Genomic DNA, 23294 nt, shown 5'->3' with positions numbered 1-23294 from the left:
CGCCTCTTGAGTGTCAACTGACGGGTCGCTTCCTCGCAGAGGCCAATCAGAAGGAGTCTTTTATCTTCGTTATCCTTATTCCCAGGAACCCTCTTCTTTCCTTCTATAGACCTATTGTACAAGCAGAACACATTTTGCCTATATTCAGCGCGGATCACTAAGGCATAGCCTAGGTAGTACCGCTTTTTGTACGTTTAAATCACAGGTACCATCCACTGAATTTTTTCGTTGTCTGTAATACACATACTGGGCCCTTGAACATTGTCTCGTTGAATTGTTTCAGCAACCGCCGATCTACGCCACCTTCTGGCATTCCTCATCTGTAGCGCTAATTCGACACACGATTCGGCTTTCTCCATGGCTGCACCGGAGAATGCAGCTGGGACTTCAGGAATTACGTCGAACCCGCAGTTGGAAAAGGACTCATGTTGCGTCACGCTTGGCCCTGGACAAGATGATAGTCAACTAGAATGCCAAAGCATGATCGAAAAAGAAACAGAAGTTGATGGTGTAAAGTCCCGATGGAGACGTAAGGATTCCGCCGACCTAGACGACAAGAATGCCAGTGCACCCACTGCCTCTTGTAACCTCGCGATGGAGACTGCTTCTGCACGATCGCCGGGCGACGAACAACCTGACCAGCCTGCGAATCAAAAGCTGGAGCCAGCATCGGGACCATTGGTACCAGTTGAACAGGTAGGCTCAAATTTTCAATGCTGCTTTTGCCAGGAACGCCCTTGCCACCATCGCCTGAAATATACCCTGACTCTTTAAGCACGATTCAAGGTTCGTGTGACATTTGTGCCTAAAGACATGCAGTAACTTGCCGCGAGGTATCATTAATCAATGTCAAGGAATATTTAAGACATTGCTTTGTTATATTCATTTCTGAGCCAAGAGGACGAGGAGAGAGATTCATTTCTATAAAAAAGCTAAAGTTTGGCCTCAGTTATGATCTCTCACCAACTAATCCTTTGAAAGTCACCCGCGGTGGATACCTGCCATTTAAGGCTTGAGCCCACTAACAAAAACGACGAAGCGGAGAGAGCGGCGAATATATGCCTGCCATAGCTATGAAACGAGATCCATTCTGCTTATAAAGAGAAATGACACCCCAACTGTCTGCATGGTTTCCCATGGCTCCGACCGAATGCCCTGGGTTAAGTCAGCTGATAATGGTCTAGCGTCATTACGCCCCGCATAGGCAGCCAAACCTAAGCAAAACACTTACTTTTGAGTAATGCGTTAGTAAAAGTAGCAAAAAAGCACAAATTCATTCCCATGCAAGCTTTCCAAAATATGAATCGTTCAGATTTTAAATGTCGTACCTTTTTTCCTGGGGTACGATACCGCAGCACGTCAAGTACTCCTGGCGACTCGCCATACAGTACCCTTCCATCGAAAACGATTAGCACGATTGGAAGGCTCTCGTAAAAAAATGGGCGACTTCGTAAACAGCCAGGAAAAAAGAAATTGCTTAGAGCATAATAAATCAATTTGTATTGCGGCTTAGACCTGTTTATTGCTAATGACACGGAGTTTATAAGCACGCAGGGGTATGTTGCTGCAAAGCTTGAGCACTGCATATTTGCCTGTCGAAACAAAACGTGCTAGCATTTGGCTGCTTTTTCTGGTCAGCTAGAAAACATCCAAAGAACGAACACTTCATAGTCCTCAGCGCAGCTCGATTTCCATTTCTGTTTCTGCCTCAACATAGTACAGTGCCACGTTAAGATTAAGAGTGTCTGCTCTTGGCATCGAAAAGAAAAAGAGCTCTGTTTGTAAAACTTAGCTCCCTTGCTACAAGGACGCGCTTTAATCTGAAAATGTCCTTGAGGTGGCGTTTGCAGACCGATTGACCAATTCGTTTTACCAAGGAGAAATCTGAGGGGTCGAGAGTGTTGCCCCTTCAACAGTTTAATCCCTAAAATGCAAATAATGCAATGCAAAATTAATACATGTAAGTTATGCATCTTGAGGAACTCACATTGTAGAGTTAAATTTAAAAGCTTGTTAGAGCCTTGTAAATTGTCAATACCGTATATTACAAATTCACAACATTTGTTCTTTGTAGAGATTACGCAAATAACGCTTTTAATAAAGATATCCGGGAGACAACTATATGCAATCAAAACTGTTAAAACAGCTATCGATTGTTCTGGTTTAATCAGAGGGATACCTTTACTGAAGTATAAAACTTGCTGATTGGCTAGCTCTATTTAGGAACCTATCTAAGGCTGGGCATCTATTTATGTATTTCTGATTGTTGAGAAATCTGACAGAGGCATCTGTGCTAACCTAAATATATTGGCCACTACCATTCAGTCACTTGTGCCTTCTGATTGTTTACTGCGATAGTTTCTGTTTGACTTCTTTCGGTTTCACTTGAGGCACGCTATTCCAGTCCAGCAGATTCCGTCTTGCGATTATCATCCGATTATGCCAGATGTCCTCCATAGCCCTGCGGCAGCTGAAATAGGCTTGTATGGCGGCTGATCCAATGGCGAAGCGCAGGTGCACTTTTAGGAGCTATAGTCGTTGCCAGGCTGGCACCCTGATTTGTGTACATAGAAATAACTGTGGAGTCAGGCAGTATGTGCGCAAATACAATCTATACGTACCACTAATTCCAGTGCACAGTCTCTGCAGTGTCACCTCTGGTCAGAACGTGAGTGTCAGGGCGTCAGAAGAGCGGCTGACGTTGCAAAGGCGGTCGCAGACGGGCTACGCTGCCAGGTCCAAGACGAACGTTAACAAAGCAGGTCACGCGGTCGATTCGAGATTAAGGGACACTGTTGGCGCTGGGCAGGACCAGGTCTCAGGGGAGACGGAGCGGTATTGCAGCACCTCAGTGATGAAGGTGCTATGCCGGGGCGCTGAATACCTGTGGCAATATTGATACTTAGCCTCAAGCCAGAGAACATTACACGACAGAAGGTGATCGAAAAATTTAGCTGCCGCCTTGCGTAGCGAAAGCGATCCACCTTGGGCCACTGACCGCTTTGTAATCTTCTCCTGTGACATCATCATATTCTTTAGTCTATTCTGGCCCAGGCGTTTGAGGCGGCGCAGATGAATCAGCGCACAAATTATTTTGCCGACAAGCTGCAACTACTAACTGTCTAGTAACGCATTAGGCAGTTCCGAGCCTCGAGAGAAGCCAAAGGAATGAATGTCAAGCGAGCATGAGCAACCTTGCGTTAGTGATTAAACGCTTCGTTTCATAATATATGCACAACTGAGAGCACAACAAAGAAAATTCATAGCCTGTAGCTTCAGTTCCTGGGCTGTGAACATCTGAACCAGTTAGAAAAGCAAAAAATTAAGGGGAGCACGCACTTAAGTCATTTTACAAGCACCAAGGCGTAAGCCTCAATACCTTGCTCAACACGATCCCCTCAAGCTTCTCGGAATAATTTCTGTTTCAAGCTATGACATACTAAACATTCCTTATATCCGATGTGTATGCTATATCCGGTTTCAAGCTGCGACATCCTGCACATTCTTTAAATTCGATGTGTTCTCTATATCTGGATTCAATTTACAACATGCTACACAGTGTAATTATTATCATCATTTATTATGATCCTTTAATTATTATTATTTCATTAATAAAATTGTAATATAGTCATTACTTGACACTTATTAATTATGTGTACATTCTGTCAATTATCGACTACTTTCATGGCCTTGGATGGCATATGGAGTGGACACTCTTTGTACATGATTCTTAAAGACTGGTCTTGTGCAAACTGATGAGGAAAGAAAAGATTTCACCTTAAAACAAGATTTGAAACTGAGCTGGAATCGCAAGCAAGAAACTTTCTGTGTGCGCTGTGCGTAATCAGCGCCTTTTTTACCATGCACGGAAGCTGATGGTAGGAAGTTTTTTTATCTCTAGAGGCGCCAGAAAATCACCCGCAGGAAGGAACAGAGAGGAAAACATAAGTTGGGAGGGGCATAAATTCACCTGGTCATTGTCACTACTCAAACACAGAATGGCCAGACTTGAATACGTGCCACAAATAACTGTCGCCTTCGCACTTGGATGAGAACAAAAAATTAGACGGGCCGCTTAAGCTGCAATATAAGGTTCACGCTTTACAGTAGTTTAACATCCAAAAGGCGGTCATTGCTATGAGGGACACAGTAGTGAATGTCTCCAGAAATTTCGACCACCTGATGTTCTTTAACCTGCACTAACATCGCACAGTGCACGGGCCTCTGGAATTGCCTAGCCATCGAAATTCGACCACAGCGTCCGTAACCAAACCCGCGTCTTTCAGTTAAGAGAACGAGCGCCATAATCACTGAACCACAGTGTCGGGGCTCCAATTCAATCGTATGGCGCGATCGCCTTAATGAGTGAATGCGAATATGTTTCATGGGTAATTCTCGACTTCACATTTATTGATCGCTGGTAGTCCTTACACCACTCCTGGCGCAGTGGCGCAGCGGTTAAGTGATGCGCCACCGCACTGCGATGACACATGCTGCCGCCGGTGGTGTATATGAAAGACATACAGGTTGCTCTTCTCGAGCAAACTCTTTTGAAGAGTCGTTAATTTAACTGCACCTGCCACGGTGGGCAGTTTGCTCCATCTGGCTGGCAGGTTGTGATGACACCACAAGGTCACGTGACCTATGTGGCCCGCCTAGCTTGACGGAGTGGCTGGTCGCTCAGCTCCAGGCTACAAACGGTAGCTATCGCCGGCGACGTCAACCCTGCGGCAGCGGCTGCAATTGCTCGAGAATTTTTCCGACATGAGGGTACCAACGCTGTCACGTTCAAGCCGATGAAGACGGTGCAGGCCACGCGCATGTGTTACCACTGGAAAAAAAAGGCGCCGGAGAGTCAGGTGGTAGTAGTAGAGGCAGATAAGATCAGCGCAGCCAATGTAATATGCTCGGGAGATTCCAATATGCGCAGGTGCAAACCAGCTATCACCAAGAAGGTAGAGCAGTGGTATGAGGACTCCCTCCCCGAGATCTGTGAACGCAAATGAGACGGCATTGACGACATGATACTACGTGCTCCCCCTTCCCCCCCCCCCCCCTCCACCATCGAGCGTACTTATTGAAGAGCACTGCCAAACCAGATAATCTAAGTACAGTCAAAATGTTGAAGGTGCCATCGCCAAAATTCGAAAGGAGCCCCAAAATATGGGAAGCCGGCTCACCAAAGAAAATAGATTAGAGTATATTTGTAGCGTCTAATCGGTAGAGTCAGAAAGATTAGTTTGTCGGATACGTATTATCTCATACTGTGACATACTATGATACGACCGAATGTACTCCAATATTCCAGAAGATGAGGACTGGGGCGTACCATTAAACACTCAAAACAGACATGCTGTGATAAACTGAATGTATCCAATATTCCAGAAGATGATGACTCGGACGTACAATTAGACACTCAAATTACCCTAGACACTCAGTGTAGACACCAGATGTGGCAACCTAAATGCTATCGTCTTTTCCTATTTAAGACTGTGGTTAAGAAGACGCCAATTTTTTTCTCCTGTTTTGTTGTCTTTATTAATGAGACAAAAGGTTGCATGCGTTTCAAAATGTGTCGAATACACGCCATTACAATTCTCAAACTGACATGTTTTCAACTTCTTTGCAGGCAGCTGACGATCAAGGGCCTATCAGAGGGATCGGTACCTCACAGCCTTCTGAGCGCAGCCAACTTTCTGTCGACGAAATTATTGGCGAAATTTTGAAGCTGCTCCCTGACCTTAATGATAACCAAGTGGATGCCCTAGGAAAGGAACTCCATGCCTGCGGCGTAAAATCGAGAGCAGATATGTCAAATATTAGAGCAGAACACCTCGTCAACGCTTTTGGAACTGAAAACGCAAAGAAAGTCGTGGCTCACTTCAACCGTAAGTAAAAAGTATGTCTAAAAGAAACCGCACAAAAACACAAGTCCCTTGTGTTTTTGCGCGTTTTTAAGATGCATAATGCTGCAAGTCATCACCTAGCCCGCCTCTTCCTATTATGGCTATTTGATAGCTCTACAAAGTAAGAAGCTCTTGATAATAACAGATATTTAGAAGCTGTTCTTGGTCAACCACGTTAATTGCACTGAGAGCTGGGCATCTGCTCTAGAAAGACTCTTTCATCACTAATTCCCGGAAAATATTTACTGCATAGTAATGACACAGCATTCAAATGTAACAAACCTCTCAGACGAAGGAAGAAGCGCTGCATGAAACGGACGCAACCTGAACATTTTAAACCGCTTCTGCTCTCTTTACTGATTCATCTTTTTATCTCTCACACCTTTCCCTCCAAGCATGGCAGTAAACTGGTTATTCTTCTGGTAAACGTTCATGCCTTTCCACTTCCGCCTCCTTCTCCTCCTCCTCCATCTCCTCCTCCTTTAGAGTCCGGCTACTAAGCCCAAGGACTGAGGGTCGACGTCCTCGTCATTTCGAGATGCCTGCCGAGGCTAAGCCCTGCCAAGGAGGCCGCACTTTGGTTTACTTTATGTTGTTTGGGGTGTTTTCACGTTACTTTATAGACCCACCTTTCTCCTTTGCCTGTCTAAGTCACTAATCATAATTTGCAATTGATCTCCTGAGCTACTCAGCAAGGCAACGTCATCAGCGAATCGCAGATTATTTAGGTATTCTCCATTAACTCTTATCCCCAGCTGTTCCTAATTCAGACCTCAAAATACCTGCAGCACACACGCGGTGGTTAGCACTGGCGATACGGTGGCTCCTTGCCTGACGGCCTCGTTTTTGAAATTTTATTGCTCACTTTATTCATGACTGTGGTGGCTGCGCAGTTGCTGTAGACTTTTTCTAGTATCTTCGCATAAGGCACTTCCACACCCTGATTCCCAAATGTCTGCCTTACTGCCGAGATCTAGACTGAGTCAAATGCTTTCTCGCAATCAATGAAGCTACATATAGGGGTTGGCTAATCTCAGTCCATATCCCTAGCACCTGATTAATAGTGTGAATATGATCCATTGTGGAATATCTGTTTCGAAAGCCTGCCCGATAATTGGGTCAATTAAATATTAAGGTTGCCCTGACTTTATTAGAGATTACCATAGTATATACCTTGTAGGGAACGGACAGTAACCTGGTCGGCCTGTAGTTTTTCAAGACCTTCGCGTCTCCTTTCTTATCAATTAAGGTAACATTAGCGTTGTTTCAAGCTTCTCGTACGGTCGAAGTCATAAGGCATTGCTTATACCGGACGGCTAATTTTTCTAGCAAAATTGCCCATCCATCCTTCAAGAGACCTCCTGTTGCCTGGTCCTCACCAGCTGCGTTTCTCTTTTGCTTTGCTCCCAAGGCTTTCTTTACTTCCTTTTTCGTTACAGACGGGATGACGCATTGCTGTTCGCTAAGGTCTCTCAAGTTAACGTTCTGTAAACATCAACTACTATATAGATTTATGTTGACCTCTTCGGCTACTTTAGCTATCTTATCCATACTGCTAATGACTTGGCCTTCCTGTCTCTTAACATATAACCTGGTTTTTACCTATGCCTAGTTTCCTCTTCACCGCTCATAGGCTACCTCCGTTCTTTAAAACATGTCCCATTTTCTCCATATTAAACGTCCTAAAGACGGCTATCTTGCGCTTACTTTTAATTTTTCGAACCCTGCTTGTTCAGTTTTGTCTCTAGAGCTAGACGCCCTCATGCTTTGGCGTGTCTTGATTACATCTTTCCTCTCCTAAGATAGCCTGCCGGTATCCTGTCGAACCATCCTATTACCTACTTCTACGGTGCACTCAATAATAACAACAGTGAGGTTATCATTCACACTGTTTGCACTAAGATCGTTTTCCGCCGTTAAACCGAATATCTGCTCAGCAGCGAAATCCTGAATCGCTCTACTTTCCCTCTTACAGCTAAGTCGTTATTAGACTTCCGCTTCGCTAGTTCCTTCTGTTCACTCTTCAAATATAGGCTAATTCGAGACTTTACCATTCTGTGGTCCCCACATTGCACCTTTCTGAGGATCCCCACATCCTGCACAATGGCAGAGTTAGCGCGTGGTATGAAATTATTTCATTTTAAGTCCCACTATTTCGGCTCTTCGAGGTCCAGTTCATCACTTCCTGTTCTCTCGTTTTCAGAAGAAGGTATTCATGGTCCATAAATTATTGCTATATGCGAACTCTACTAGTAACCCTCCCCTGCTATTGCTAGAACCTATCTCGTAGTCGACTACCGCCTGGTCGCCAGTCTGCTTCTTTCCCACCTTCGCATTGAAGTCACCCATCAGTACAGTGTACCATGATATTACTTTGTTCTTCGCCGATTTCACGTCTTCATAGAAGCTTTCAAGGGTCTGGTCCTCATGGCTAGATACAAGCGCTCAGGCCAGCATCCCCTTCAGCTCTTACATTCTGCAACCCTCTGGTTTATACTATAGAAGTCATCTATGTTGCCAGCTATATCCTGATTAATGAGGAACCCCACACCTTGTTCTCGTCTGTTAGCGAATCCGCGATAGCACAGTTTGTGCCCGTACTTTTGTACTGTATGCGACTCACCTGTCCTCCTAAGTTCACTGGATAGCCTCACTAGATAAGGTTCAAGGGTTAAACGTTGCCAGCTTCAGACTCCTATGGCGGTCTGTCCGGAGGCAGTGATTTTTAACAGCCTCCACTGCGTCACAGGTCTGACCGCCGCCTGGGTTAGTTGCTCCGCAGCCACTGGGGACTGATGGCCGAGGGCGAATTGGTTTTGTTCATAGAAGGTTGTGGCCAAATACTATATCAGGGTGGTCAAAATCTGTTCTGGTGAGGGAGCACCTTGTCGGTTCTGGTCACCAAGATCAGGCCACACCCCTGGCCTGGATATGCAATTCCATCGACACGCGGAGTTTTCTTGTTTTTTGTTTCCAAACCCGGTCTCGAATTGCGCGGCCCCAGGATTCCAACCGCCTTACACTTGCACGCGAGGCAGATTCTTTAGCTCTACGCCATAGCTGCGCAACCTATATCCTGTATCTTTATACCTCATAGGCAAGTGAAAAACATCGTGATGTTGTGTGATTATGGCAGGCAAAGAAAATATAAGTGATCTTGTTTTGTAGTAGGATCATTCTCTTAGCCCTTTAGCAATTTAAAGCCGAATTTGTAGCTACCAGTTATTTGTATCCAATAGGGTTCAAGCACGTTAAGAATGGCCAACCTGCAATTATCGCTGCATATGTATGTTGGCATATAATAATATTTATATGGCAAATCCTATTTCAACAGGAACCGAAAAACCACGAGACGAGCTTGACCTTAAGACGGTGTCGTGGTTAAGCTATTCATAGACAGCAAATAATGTGCCCTTTATTGCTAACACAGGATATGGTTCTGAAACGCACCACATTCATTTCTTTGCTGTTTTTACATATTCATCAAAACTTTTCTTCCAGCGGGTGCATCTGTGTCTAACCTGGACCAGCTCATTTTCTCTGAAGTTCACAGGTAAGACAAAAAAGCGCTTATGCTGAGGCTGATTGCTTTTGTATATTGAGCCATTTACCCACAAGTAAAGCGGTACGCTGAGTGTGTTGGCAGACGTGATAACTTGCTTAAATCTTGGTTTTGCTACAGACTGTTCTTAAATATGGCACTCATTCTTTGCGGTAACATCGATGAATATGCTCAAGTGATGTGCTTACGTCAACCCTCACCGAGGCCTCCTGCTCAACTTCCATTCCCGGCCGCTTCAAGAAAGACTGCAGGCCGATGAATATTTTCCATATACAATGCAGACACGTTACTTCTGACGTGTCAGGGTAGCACCATTCATCGACTTGACAGCTTGTTAGGTTTCTCTTGAATGAACTTGGGGAGCTACTCCCTGCAGCGAACTGAAGAAGACAACGCATTTTTTTTTTGTAAAAGTGGTATTACAATAAATGTAGGCTGTTTAAGTACGCGGAAGGTTCAATACGTTTTACTTCCTTGGCTGCGTTTTTCATGAAAACTTCGAGGGCCACATTGTTGACCTAAAGTGCGGTGTCACTGATGTGTGCCTAAGATGTTAATTAAGTTCACAATTGTTTGTGAATCTTAAATGCTGAAGGCACTGGAGGGGGTTTGGGAAGCATCCATCTGATTGGACGCCTTTCTGCAAACTCTCTAGCGTCCTAGATAAGGACATCTACATATGCGTGGGGAGGATGTAGCAAAGTCGTTCACTAAAGAAAAAAAAGTAGCGTTGTCGTTAGCACGCTCGGCTGCGGAATGGAGGGATGGTAGTTCGAATCCAATTGTGCGCAAATATTCTTCTTTCTTGTCGAGTTGAAGAGCGTAACGGACTGACGGATGGTATGACGCCACTTCTGTTGTCGTGACTTGCGGTTGGCGATGGAATGGACGGACAGGATCTCGACCGGGAGTATGAGCCATTAAACGCTTTCGCCTTAAAAGATGATGTGGCAGTTGTTGCACTAAAGGATGGAATATCTTAACCCGCTTTTTTTTACCGCGACAGCCAGAGGATGGCGAGATTTATTCTTCAAGAAGAGGCGACGGCATGCGCGACAGGGGCACTCGTGCGAAACTTATCTTGCCGGACGAAACGTGCTCTTGGAGAGCAAGGACCCTTAAAGTAATACTTCACTACAACTCACTTAGGTCACCTCATAAAACGTTTTGAGAGTGGAATTGGGTGGAAATTACACTGCCAGTCTTGAAAGGGCTGGCGGTGCAGAACGCCGAACTTTGGGTTATATTGCTGGAGGGCTCTCCAGGGCTTGCGTCTAATGGCCCGAAGGGTTATCCCACATGTCAGGCATACCTAATAATAGCTAATTCCTAAAATGGCTGGGAGATCAAAGCAGGTTTTAGGCTCTTAAAAGTTACGCATATTAGAAAAACTGTCTTCTAATGCGTAAAACTCGCGATAAATACGTATTTCAGGAACTGTGGATTTCCTTGTTTTCTCATGCTTGAGTCCTCGAAAGCTTAGTGTAAGAAACAAGGTAGAAACTTTCATCATTTTTCCGGACCACGCTGCGACTATGGAGTCGCTGGCATCGAGTTAATGTAGTTTGGTGGCCGTCGAGTTGCAGTGACCTTTCTCAGCCCGATGGTTGACTCGATAATCCGCCGTTGGGCTTTTGTGCTGGGAGGGCATTGGCCCACGCATCAGCGGCGTCTGATTGTTCTTCGACTCAGGACGTACGCTGCTTCAGAATGGCGGGCACCGAACGGGCGTATGTGTGCCTCGGAATACTCGCGCGTTGTGCCGCGTTTTTCATAGAATTAGGCCAGAAATGCTCCCACAGCCAAGTTCGGCATTACGAAGATTTCTCTTATCTTGAACAAATGTTTGCAAAATGCATGCCGCTGCAAACGGCTCCAGAAAATAACTGCTCAAAAAAGATTTGTCCCTGCACACACTTCCATAGCCTGATAAAATGATGTCCGGCGCCCGAGCAGCCCCAGGCACTGCAGTACAACCTCTCGGCCGTGTAAGCATGTGACGAGGAACTACATTCCTGTCGGCATACTTAAAGAGGCAATGACCGCTACGCCAGAGTATGTCTCGGGTGAACACTCCTACTCGATTGCGCACCGACTTGTCTATCTCAAACAATGGCAGTGAGATAAAGATTTACGATATGCTTTTCCCGGTACATCTCCCCAGGAGATGCTTTGCACTTCTACCCGTGACATCCGCAGCGGAACCTCGCAAACCCTTCTTGCTGCTGTAACACTTGTCCTTAGACTGATATCACCTCGAGTTATCACAGGCATTTGACAGTTTCGAAGTTTGAAAGTTGATCGAATCAAACATTCTACAATACATTCTGAAAATGCATCCATATGCCTGAGGCTCACTTCTCCTTGCTGCTTGCAATTGTCCTCAGAGGTTCCTGCGGTCCTCAGCGATGTCTCTCGTATGATTTAGTTCTTTGCCGACGTTCGGTGCACTAAAAGGCATGATGCTGCCAACAGTATAACCTAGACAAGGGGCAGAGTGCTTCATAGCGTTAGTAATATTTGTTGTTTCAACCAGTACTCCTGAGTGTGTGCGTTGTGTTTCTCTTTTCTGTACGTTGATTTTATTTAAAGACGCCATTGTTTATCAACGCTCAATGTTGACAACTCACTGTAGTCGACACTGAGGCTGCAGGCTCAAATCCTTCTGAGACCTACATTTCTGGTACATCAAACAATTTGTAGGATTTTCCAGAGATATGAAGGGGCGGCCGGATAGACAGAAACTTGCGTAAAAATCAGGCTTACCAGTTTTACGTATTGTACTATAAAATTAGGAACATTCTTGTTAAGGAAACACTTTTTCAAGCCATCACTAAACCACAAACTCCAAATTCAGGAAGAAAATCTCGCAAACACGCCCGTAAAGACCTTACCCGATAGTTAGCCTACAGTTGATGAACGCTTCGCGTATTGAATATGTTCATTGAATTCTGTAGTAGTTAGGCAAACAAGTTCTGCTGAAAAATGTCTTCTTTCTTGTGCGTCTATACTGTGTTACATGTGGCCGGGGGTTAGGTGTGGATGTTTTGCGAGGGGTCGTTGGGCGGTTTTAGAGGTTACGAATGATCTCCTGAAGTGACGAATGTAATAGTAGTGTTGAATCATTGCTGTGTAATAGTGCTTTTATCAGTTTTGTAGGGAAGAAAACAATTACCGTTTGTAGTAGAAAACTGCTCACAATGACTAACACTGAAATATTTCTTCGATCCAAACAGACCGTCATTATTGTTTCTCTTTGAGCCTGCTGTCGATCCTGCGTGCAAATCAGACATTTCTGGGTCGGCTCCTTATTCCCAAAATTTTTGAGGCACTTCAGTTCTGACTCCTATTGTTCCAGAATTTATGCCGGTGAAGAAAAACTTATGAGGAGTATATTTGATGCTGCATTGCAAGTAATGTAAGTATGAAATACTCTTTTCTCACTGAATATTTTCGTGTATGTGAAGCCAAGTACCCCAATGTGTAGTCGGCTTGACTGATGTCTTCTCCTTAACATTAACCGCTTTCCTTCTACACAGCCATTTCATCGGCCTGGATTCATACTGCAGAGTATTCTATGTTCCTGATTTTAAATGTTGCAAGAGGCATTTTAGTGAAGCCTGCCAGTGACATTAAACAGTATATTTCCTCAGTTAGAAAGCTTCGTTTCCAATGCGTAGTAATACTTGTCACGGGGTCTCAGAAAACTGATGAATGGTAAGACACTATGTTTACAAATTTGTTACAGGCAATTTCAAACTAGACATGAAGGCACCTGGTTGTTTTGATAGACATCCAGCGGCCTATTAGAAATAGCCACATTTTTTGTTAGGACTTCGTAAGCGCTTTCATGTTGGGTGCTGCGCCGCAACAAATTGTTGCGATCCTGCGCTTCAATCCGGAGCGGAATAGCTGTGCCGCCAACACAGATTGCTTTTGCGAGCATTATGAGTAATTTCTTGGCAAGGGGTGAAATATTGTTCAGTGGATCAGTGCAATCTGTGCGTCGCTTAAGCGACTGCTAGGGCATTGTGAACTGCTTTATTCTGGGCTTTGGTTTATCAGTGTTTCCCACTCAACCAATCCAAAAGGTGGTACCAACCAGATAATATGGGCAGATGCTCTCATTTGCGCCTTCCTTCACGCTCACCAATAAATACTTGTCCCTCCCACACCCTCGTCCTCAGCTTGCAAACTTCTCTGGCCCTCCCGTGCCCGCACCTTTGCTCTTTCTCTCTTGCCCTCATCTTCCCTAGCCCTCCCTGACCCTCACAGTCGGCAGTTTTAACGTTCGCGTTATATTTACAATAGCGGATAAATGGCGATGTTACCGTGTCGAACTAGGTTTAATTGTTCATTGCGTACGCTCCAAGCGGTTTCCAGTGGCTTGGGTCAGTTAAGCTTAGCACTCCGAATTTTTCAGTAGCCAGCATTAGCAGCGTAATTAAATGAGGCATTACGCTCATGCTTTACCAATCCTTGGGAACAGCATGATCAATCTGGTACCTCTCCTGGCAGAGACTAAAATAAAATTCGTCGAAGAATCGGAGCTGTGAGAAGCACAGAATACTTCTGCCGCCGCCTCTATAAGTAGCCAGTCAAGTGAGCGCTTGGAGAACTTCAGGCTGAAAGTTCTCCGCGCTACCAGTAGAGGATAAACTCCCTTAATTAATTGGGCCAACCTATCCATCAATGCACACTCCACAAGTTGGAAGCATGCACTAAAGAGGTCAGAACAAAGAACGAAACCACCGGGCAAAGCCTTACACGGGTGGCACTTCTCAAAGGTCAGTCACCAGAAACGTCCTTAAGCAACCGCCCATTGAGAAACATCGAAGCCGGGAAAAGCGAAAACCATCTGTGGGCTCAGCGGAGGAGGAAGATGCGAAGGAACAGCATTATTTTAAGAAGAAAAAAGAGCCGTCCTCAAGAGTGCACTTCTACATTTGCGATAGACCATGGCCCTGGGCCTCCACTAGCCCTAATTGGCCACGTGGTTTCGCAGCTCACAGAGAGGCCTCCTATGAGGAGGGTTATGGGTTGAGTATGAGGGGACCTCCGATAGGTAGGGGGCATTCCCACAGCTTGTGTATGAGGGTGGCATTGGGAGCCCTACATTATGAGCAGAGTGGGAGGGCCGAGGCAGGGTCGTAGCGATGCAGGAGGTAAGGTGAGATGAAGCAGTTTATCTGCAGTTGCCGGAAGACCACACTCTATTTTGAATTTGGTGTACATGAGGTGCTGGGAGGCTGAAACGGCTGTTTTATGATGAGTGATGATTTGGTGGTGCGAGAATAGAGCCCGAGATGCTTCCTTCGTGCGAAGTGAGGCTGCAAACGAATGACCTCCAAGCAGAACGCAATCAGAGTCGGAGAGGGGAGGTGCGAGGGAGGTACAAAAGTTGGGAGAAATCCAAGGCTAAGGCAGTGTTCCTACAAATCAACCGGGAAACGGGGCGTTGATCAAGCGCGAAAGATATTAAAAAGAAACTTGGAAAAAATAGTGAGGTGGGGACAAGAAAATTTTTTGAAAGAAAACAGCTTTGGGAAGGCAAGAATTTCGATTACTATAGTAGCGCTCGGAAGAAAAAAAAAATCGCGCGGAAGACGGGGAAATACAAGGAACAACTTATGGTCGATGACCATTGTCGTTAGCGAAAGGTGCGCCTTTCCTCTTTAACTGAAGGTGATCGAAGGAATCCTCACGAAGTGGTATTAGGGGCTGGAAATTTTCCAGTCTTTATCATATCCCTAATCAATCTATTGCCGCATTTTGCACTTTGGAGCAGCTTCCGAAGGACGCCACGCACTCGGAATCCACGCAGTGCGCATACAGGTGCCCTGAAGTGACTATCTGCACTTTGCAGCGGTGTTCACGTAGGCGATCATTGACACACTTGTCGGTTTGTCCAATTAAGACTGCGCCATAGGCCAAGGAAATGGTGTCAACTGAATCGAGCACACGACAAGAACAGCAATGTGTGCTTCATGATGCATGGGCTGTGCTTTCTATTGACAATTTTCTAGGCACAGAAAGAGCTGTTAGCGGCGGAGAACATCCCGTCCATGCAGAACGGTGCCCGATTCTATTCAGTTGGTGGGAAAAAAAGTGACAGCAAGGAAATGTGGCGCGGACTCTTTTCCCTCGCTCTCTTTTGGGAGGGTGCTTGCAAGCGATCTGCCCGGAACCCGGGGTTGATGAGTCTATCAACCTGCAGGCTGAAGCTTCACTGCATGGAGTGGATGCAGGACATACTAACGGGATTCAGAAATATTATTTTAACACTGCTGCGTTTCCCTCATTTTGAGCGAGCTTTCACCTGTCTTTTTTCGTAGACCAAGCCATCATGAAAGTATTTAAAGACTTACTTTCGATCAAGAAATTTGATAGAGTGTTTAAAAAGAATTCATAGGACACCTCGACAAAAACAAGCGTGCCGCGGAAATCCACTTGATTACTAGCTATGCAAGTCTGGAAAGGTTCACCGGTCTGGAAAGGTTAAGAACACAGTCTTCGTCATGCCTGAAAGTCTTGATAACTGCTTGGAAGGGTTCTACAGCAAGCAAAGATGACGGTCCTCGGACGCAACAAGCAGGTCACTCAGAACAGCGGGAATATAGGACCCAATTCATATTCCATTTCTCTGAATATGCTGCCCTTGCAAACGGAGAATCTAGAACGAAGTTAAAGTTTAGTAACTCAAGGAACCAGCGGTCTAAAACACCAACGTTATTTTGGAAAGGCAATAGCCAAGGACTTAAATTGAATCTTGACCACCAGAAGCTAATCTTCCTGTTCGGTAAAGTAAACCAAATATTTGATGGCGTTTGAAAAGGCTGCCTCTAAGTCTCACCGTCAAGAAATCATATCACCTTCCAGAAGCTCTTGATCAAATTCGTCTGAAACTCTTGGAGGATACGTGGATTGCTGTTAATATACATCGCAACAGATTTCTTCCAAATTCCATTTGCACGCAAAGTAACGCAAAGTAAGTTTGAGTTTGAGCTGTAAAGAACATTTTCATCCCATAGAATCCGCCCCAATTCATAAACTGTGCAAGGCAAGGTGTTTGTACATGGATTGTACAAAATAAACAGAAATAGTGAGTAAATGGGAACCCCGTGTAAAAAAAAAAGTCCCTGCACTCTTGTCGAAAAAAACGCGAAAGCTCTGGCTCTCTCATGAGCAGCTAATCAGCAACGTGCGGAGGGTTAAGACAGCAAGCTACCGAGGACACTGCTCATTGATGAAGTTGCCACCATACCTCTGTCTGTGCAGTCTTTGACCAACGCATGTGTAGCAGCACCCGCGGCCGGGTGCCTGTGACTGCTCGACTGGCTGATTGAGGAGAGGGGGAAGGGGAGGGAATGCTCTTCCAAGAAGACGTTTGTACCCTTGCCACTAAACAACAGTTCTTAATTAATTTCGTGCATTGAGTCATACTTCCTGAGTACATGTGTGTTCTGGAATCAGCTGCGGCCCAGACGGCAAGCTTGAGCCAGAATAGCGACGAAATTTTTGACAAACGCTCACTCTCAGCCCGTCCATTTCTCCGCCCTTACCCTTGCCTCGTCCTCACAAAGTTTTGTGCGCTCATCCTCCCTCACCCTGAATTTATTGATCGAAGCCCTCATATGTGAGAATGAGGCTTGCCCACGACTGGTAACTAAAACTGTCCTCTTCTGCCCAGCAAGTGTTCGAAATAACTCTTTCGTACGCCCCCTGCACAGCAGTTTTCAATATAACTTTCGCCGATCGATAGACGATATGCGAGACTGCTTGGAGGTCTGGCAACACACGGTTTCCCTCTTTGGTTCCGTCGAGCTCGTCGAGCTCGTGCGTCATTTGCTATGCGTACTTTCTTGACAAGGGTGCAGCTATCATGAATCTTGCGAGCGGAGTTTCAAAAGCCACGCTTCACTCACTGCACTGCTTGCACTACCACTGCTTGCACTACCAAAGTGCGCGGGACCTTGTAGCAGCTCAACGGTGGAGAGAACTTTCCACCCCTTTTAACACTAACTGATTATGAGAAAATCTCGACAGAGCACGTCAAGAACTAAGCAGTAATCGGCATATGATTGTGTGAGTTCAGTCAGCTTTCCGCGGCATGAGCGGTCGAGGTTTTAAATGAAGCTCACTGAGTGCCCATGACCACGGTTTGCCGGTAAATTAACGAATTCGCTTCTCCACGACTAGATTACTAGCTTGGGCAACACAGGCCTACTCCGCCTAAAAAAATTTGCCAACTCTATTACGCTAGTCAAGTCGGCGTCGATATGTTCACTTCTGACCCCTATGCGCTATCCGAAAGATAGCAGATACTCTAAGTCAGCTTCAAATTTTGTCCAGAGAGAAAAAAGAGACTGATTCATATCTTAATATAAACGCATATAACATATAAAACTTAGTTAAAAAGGAGCGCAGAAAGCGAAAGCTATGCACTGGTCCTCATGATGACACATTTTACCTAGTGCCACCGCGGTGGCTGAGTGGTTATAGCACTCGGCTGCTGCCCCAAAAGACGCAAGCTCGATCCCGGCCACGGCAGTCAAATTTCGATGCAGGCGAAATTTTGGAGGCTCGTGTACTCTGCGATGCCACGCACGCTGAAGAAACCAGGTGGTCGAAATTTCCGGAGCCCTTCACTACGGCGTCTCTTATATCCTAAGTCGATTTCGGACGTTAAACCCCCATAAGCCATAAAACATTTTACCTCTCGTGGCATTTGGCATTCTGAAACCTTGGCACGAAGTAAAAACGGCCGTGGCTTAGCTTGGTTAAGCCTGGTGATTGCGTAGCAGGGCCAGCCTTGGTGAGAGATTTCTCCTGTCTTTTCTTCGAACGCTCTGGTCCCTGCTGGGGTGTTTCTTCTGCACGCTGTTTTCTTCGCTTTTCGTTTTCCTTCTCTCGAAACGCACGTTCCTTCTCGAGCCGCTGCTGCCGCTGTTTCGGGGTTTCTTGGACACGTCTCTGCCGTTTAGTCACTCTGACCGTAGCGCCCCTGGTGAGAGGAGCGGGAGTTAGGCCGCCGTTGGTGGCTACCGCCTCGCCTCGCGACGGCGTGAGATGGGGCCCCGTTTTTACACAGCTGGTGTGACGTCACACCGACCGTAGCGCCCCTGGTGAGAGGAGCGGGAGTTAGGCCGCCGTTGCTGGCTACCGCCTCGCCTCGCGACGGCGTGAGATGGGGCCCCGTTTTTACACAGCTGGTGTGACGTCACTCTAGGTCACGTGGTGTGACGTCACGCAGCGAGGTCACGCTAAAGGTCAATGATGCCTACCACCACCTCGCCACGGAACGGGCTGAAGTGCGACCTAAAGTAGTATTGCTTCGCAATAAAATAAAAATAAGCGAGAAGCTGGAACGTACGTGGTTCACGCATGCACCGTAGCGTCCTCGCCGAGTGCACAAGGTAGCGCAACAACGCATCGGCATTTCACGTCTCAAAACGAAGAGCAGCCGTTTCGATCCAACGTTGGGCAGCAGTTTCGTTTTCTCTATCGAACCAACATGGCGGGCCTACTTCTCCCAGCTCAGAGAGATGGTGCTGCGCCTTTCGCATATCGTCTATTGAAGCGGACTATTTCATAAATGTAAATTATTCATAGAATAAAACTTACTAAGAATTGTCTATAATACAAAAATATACGTTCTGCTAAACAGGCAGTCTGAAAAAAAATATCACAGGGATCCTGCCTTTTCACGCAATATTTAGCAATAATAAATGGCAAATGTTCGCATTGAGCATCTAGCAATGGACAAGTGGATTGATTGTAGCACGCAATAAAGGAACTCAACATCGTTAGGAAGTTAGCACGCATGTTTTAATTTGTTTATTCATCCATGTAATCTATTGAATCTCTTGTTTTAAGCCCACAGGTGATTTGAGCCGTGCGTAGCCGACGGACCTGTGCTGGCTGGTATTAGTGCTTGCTTGTTCCAGCCGCATGGTGTTAGTTTCAGGCGTTGAAAAGCCCTCATTTGTTTTAGGTAATTTTACGTAATGACACAAATATTAGTTTTAAGAAAATACAAATCTCCAAAACCTGGAGCTTGACACAACAAAAACCGGACTGTGCTGAGATGTTAACCACTTAAATAACGCGATTTGCCGCTTTTCGCAGCTCCGACACCCCTGGTATTGCTATGCGGCAAAGTCAGTATCATACCAAAAAAGAAAACTTCACTCCACTCACGGGAAATTGAGAGAAGTGTCGTTGCGAACTAAGACATCCAGCAACAAATTTTCGGTTCAGAATTTAGAAACAGGCAATAAACCTTTCGCAGTTAAAGCTCGATTCGAAGCAGTGGCCAAGGAAAAGAAACAGCTTCGGTCTTAGACGCTTCAATCACTGTCGAATATTTGCAGCGTTAGTGCGTCAACAAAAACCTCTTCGCTGAGCCACATATTGCCTTATATACAAGAAACACATAGACTATCATGCCATGTTTCACCGTAATCCTCCCAAACACCAAAATTCCGGAAGACTTATACATGGGTCAAGACACAGCAACCACTCAGGAGTCCCTGCCTATTCAGCACATCAACATACACTGTACTTTGAACAAAGATTTCGCTGAAAACGACAGTCCTGAATAGCAATTCTGGTGGTAATATACGGGCGGGATTAGCCTTGCAGAGAGTTTTGGGCAGTTGCTCTGCCTGAGTCACTATTTTAGGAGATTTTTATAAGGTGGTAATTACTCATTGGAATCCATCCGAACGAAGCTATACGGCTACAAAGGAAGGCTAAACAGCTTTGTCAGAAACTTCCCAATTGAAGAAATATTTCCCTGGCCAGGGGTACGGGGATTGTGTCCCTACCACTGACCCACATGGCATGTGCCCTCTAAGAACTTGAGAAGGAATCGTGACACTAATCGTTCCTCAGTTTGGGAGCCCTCGGGGCACACGATGCGCAATACGTCGTCCATACGAACGTTCCGTCTTCTCTGGCTTTCATGGAGTCTCTTAGAGTCGGCAGAAAAACGCCGGCACGGTAAGATGAAATGCTTCTCATCACCCACTTCACAGTGTAAAATCATAGACGATGTAGCGCGGGGAATTTTAGAACAGCAATACCGGAATGTAGGCAGAGTGCGTGCCCGCTCGATTCATGCCTAATTTCATGCCTAATGTTGCTCTCGACGATTAGATACACTGAAAAATATTTTTAGATACGACTGGGGCGCGAAATAAAACACCCTTAGTTGAAATGTCGCAAGAGCAAAAAATGTTAGTGAAAAAATTGGTTGCGATCAGAATTTAAGCGGCAATAATTAGGGACGTTACCCCAATTCCTTTAGGAGCCCGAGCTCACTGGCATCTAGAGTCGTCGGATTCCAGCATCATGGCGACGGTAGATCTTGTGGTCGTCATCGTCATCAGTCTGACTGCGCCCACTGCTGAACAACAGCCTCTCTCATGTCTCTCTAATTAACCCTCTCCTGTACCAGCTGCGGCCACTGTATTTCTGCAAGCTCCTTAATCTGAACAGCCCAACTAACTTTCTGCCGACCCCCCGCTACACTTGCCTTCTCAAGGCATTAACTCCGTTAACTTAAGGACCAGCGGTTGTCTTGCCTTCACATGACAATCCCTGCCCAAACCCATTTCTTCCTCTTGATATCGACCAATATGTCATTAACCCGCGTTTCTTCCCTCGCACTTTCCGCCCGCAAGCATTCAAAGATGCATGCGTAGCCGCAATAGCTTCCTGGTCGTGAATATTCAGCGCAGTGGGTCATGCTTCCGGGCTCTGCATCATGACTGCTTTCTCAGTCATCATCGTTCCAGATCTCTTGAAAGTGCCAGAGACGGTCATCCGCACCTCTGAGAACCTTAGGTCTGCGTTTTAATAAAACAGTCCGACTACAAGGCTAAAATGAAAACCCCTTGTCATGTATATTATTGACAGAACCTTTTCATTGCAGTGCTGGCATCTTCAATAAAACAGAACGGTTTAGTACTGTAGACGCGTTATTTATGACGGACCAGCTCATTCCGAATGTTTAACCTATGATGTCTGCAATTTTTTAATGAAGGTTTTTAGTAAAAAAAAAGCGCCCATTTTGATTACATAGCATTGTCAGCTGTGTAGCTCTTCAGGATGCAACCAAGATGTTATAATCTCTTGGCTTTCTAACCTATGTTGGGTGGCTGACTTTTCACCTATGACGCATTCGTAGTCTCCTGAATGAGAGGTGTGTAGTCTTCCGTAAGTTATATAAATGTAATTTTTAAGAAGTTCAAAAACGCTGTTACCCTCGGCGCTGTACCTCAACAATATTTAGCGATTGCTTCGAGTTACGTGAACTGGAGGGTTACCTGTGTCTGGAAGCTTGCCGAAAGCACGTGCATTTTGACACGACGTAATCAAATTTTCTTGGGACTCAGTGCCGAGGTTAACTGTGTTTTCAATATATAAAACTTATTTTCAAGATACTTAAGCCAGGCCAGACGCCTATCAATAAATAAGAAGACAAACAGTAGTCATTAAAAACTCAACTAATCACTAATAGTTAACGATTCTAGTTACCGCGTTTTAGATGAATTCTGAGGCGCTACACCGCCAACGTTGTTATGCCGAAAAAACGGTCTTCTAACTCAACAAACTATTTATAGGAATTGCAGAACATCCTCGCTGACACGCGGTACTTATGAAACAAGACGACCCCAAATAGTTTAAAGCCCTTTATTTTATCTTGTATTTTTGAGTTATTTGGTTAGTACCAAATAGGCGAGTCCTGTCGAATGGCTATTGTAGGAAGCACTTCTGGAAACTTTGTATTCACCGCGTCACATGCGCTGATCTTGGCTGCCTCTTCACGGCGTCGTTGTGGGTACAAAGTAATTTCCTGTTCATGCACGCGAATGCGTTTTCCCCGCTGTCAATATTACACCGGGTTTTTATCGAGAGAAATCCGCGAGGTATCACACGACATGCCTCATACTAAAATTTCCATAGTCATTCCTCTCTTTCAAGCAGACTAGTATAGACATCTGTTCAACCTCATGTCACTGCTACTTTGCAAATTTGTCATAGCGTAGTACATCACGTGGGTCGGCAGCTGCTACCCTCGCACTTTTTTCTTGAAGAATTCCCAATAGTACTTTTGTCATAAAATGGACAGAATACTAATTCTGCAAGACATGCCTGTAATAAACGTCGGGGAGCTAGTTTGTCCAAGGTTGGATTTAAGCAAACAAACATAGCGTGAGAAAGAAGAGCATCAAATACGCCTCTTACTCGAAGGGAAGATATCGCCCGTAAAGGGACTCAGCGCTCGTAATAACTTGTCTCCTTTCTCTTCACATTCCATTGCACACTGTTTCATAGCTTTAAAAGAAAAGAAATGTGTAAACCTTTCAAGTTTTTGTGTCTTTTTTGCACGGACACAGAAGTTTTGTAGTCATTTCTGAGAGAATAAAGGCGTGCATTAGCTCGAGATATCCTGAAAAATGACGCTTCGTTGTTTTTTACAGCTCAGACGCCCTGGAAAAAGAATGCAAGAAGACGCAAGAAAGTCGCGAGAACATGAAACGGGAGATGGATGCATGGAGCACCGGAATCAACAACACCTGCGAGGCTACAGCAAAACAGGTCGATGAAAACTTGTCGCGCTCAAAGCGTAACCATGAATTGTTCATTCAAAATTTAGGGAAACTGGGCAGCGATTACACTAGCGAAGTGGCACAGACTGATAATTCAGTTTTCAAAAGAATAAAAAATGCGCTCTGTTTTAAAAGAAAAAGGAGAAATTGAACATCCTGGTACAAAATATAAGCCAGTAGAACGTCCAATAAAAACTAACCTTTGTT

General features: G+C 45.3%; 1 protein-coding gene across 2 annotated transcripts; it reads left to right on the top strand.

Annotated features, from left to right (window-relative positions):
* Nucleotides 1–160: 160 nt before the first annotated feature.
* On the top strand, nt 161–23294 carry LOC144106679 (uncharacterized). Of its 2 annotated transcripts, XM_077639521.1 has the most exons (5): nt 162–696; nt 5630–5888; nt 9408–9459; nt 12827–12886; nt 22959–23294. In XM_077639521.1, the coding sequence occupies exons 1-5, from the start codon at nt 358–360 to the stop codon at nt 23236–23238; spliced, it is 990 nt and encodes a 329-aa protein (XP_077495647.1). In that variant the 5' UTR covers nt 162–357; the 3' UTR covers nt 23239–23294. The 2 variants fall into 2 exon arrangements, with proteins under 2 accessions (XP_077495648.1, XP_077495647.1); XM_077639522.1 differs by lacking the exons at nt 12827–12886; nt 22959–23294 and adding an exon at nt 12705–12801 and having other exon boundaries at nt 161–696.

Source organism: Amblyomma americanum, chromosome 10, assembly GCF_052857255.1.
Source record: "Amblyomma americanum isolate KBUSLIRL-KWMA chromosome 10, ASM5285725v1, whole genome shotgun sequence".
NCBI lineage: Eukaryota > Metazoa > Arthropoda > Arachnida > Ixodida > Ixodidae > Amblyomma > Amblyomma americanum.
The sequence above is the reverse complement of the archived record's forward strand: the minus strand, read 5'-3'. Positions and strand labels throughout refer to the sequence as shown.

Excerpts from the sequence above, each read along its gene's own strand:
- LOC144106679 (XM_077639521.1), top strand. The coding sequence starts at position 358 with ATGGCTGCACCGGAGAATGCAGCTGGGACTTCAGGAATTACGTCGAAC. Across the intron at positions 697-5,629 it reads CATTGGTACCAGTTGAACAG|GCAGCTGACGATCAAGGGCC; the intron begins GTAGGCTCAAAT and ends ACTTCTTTGCAG. Across the intron at positions 12,887-22,958 it reads GATGCTGCATTGCAAGTAAT|CTCAGACGCCCTGGAAAAAG; the intron begins GTAAGTATGAAA and ends TGTTTTTTACAG.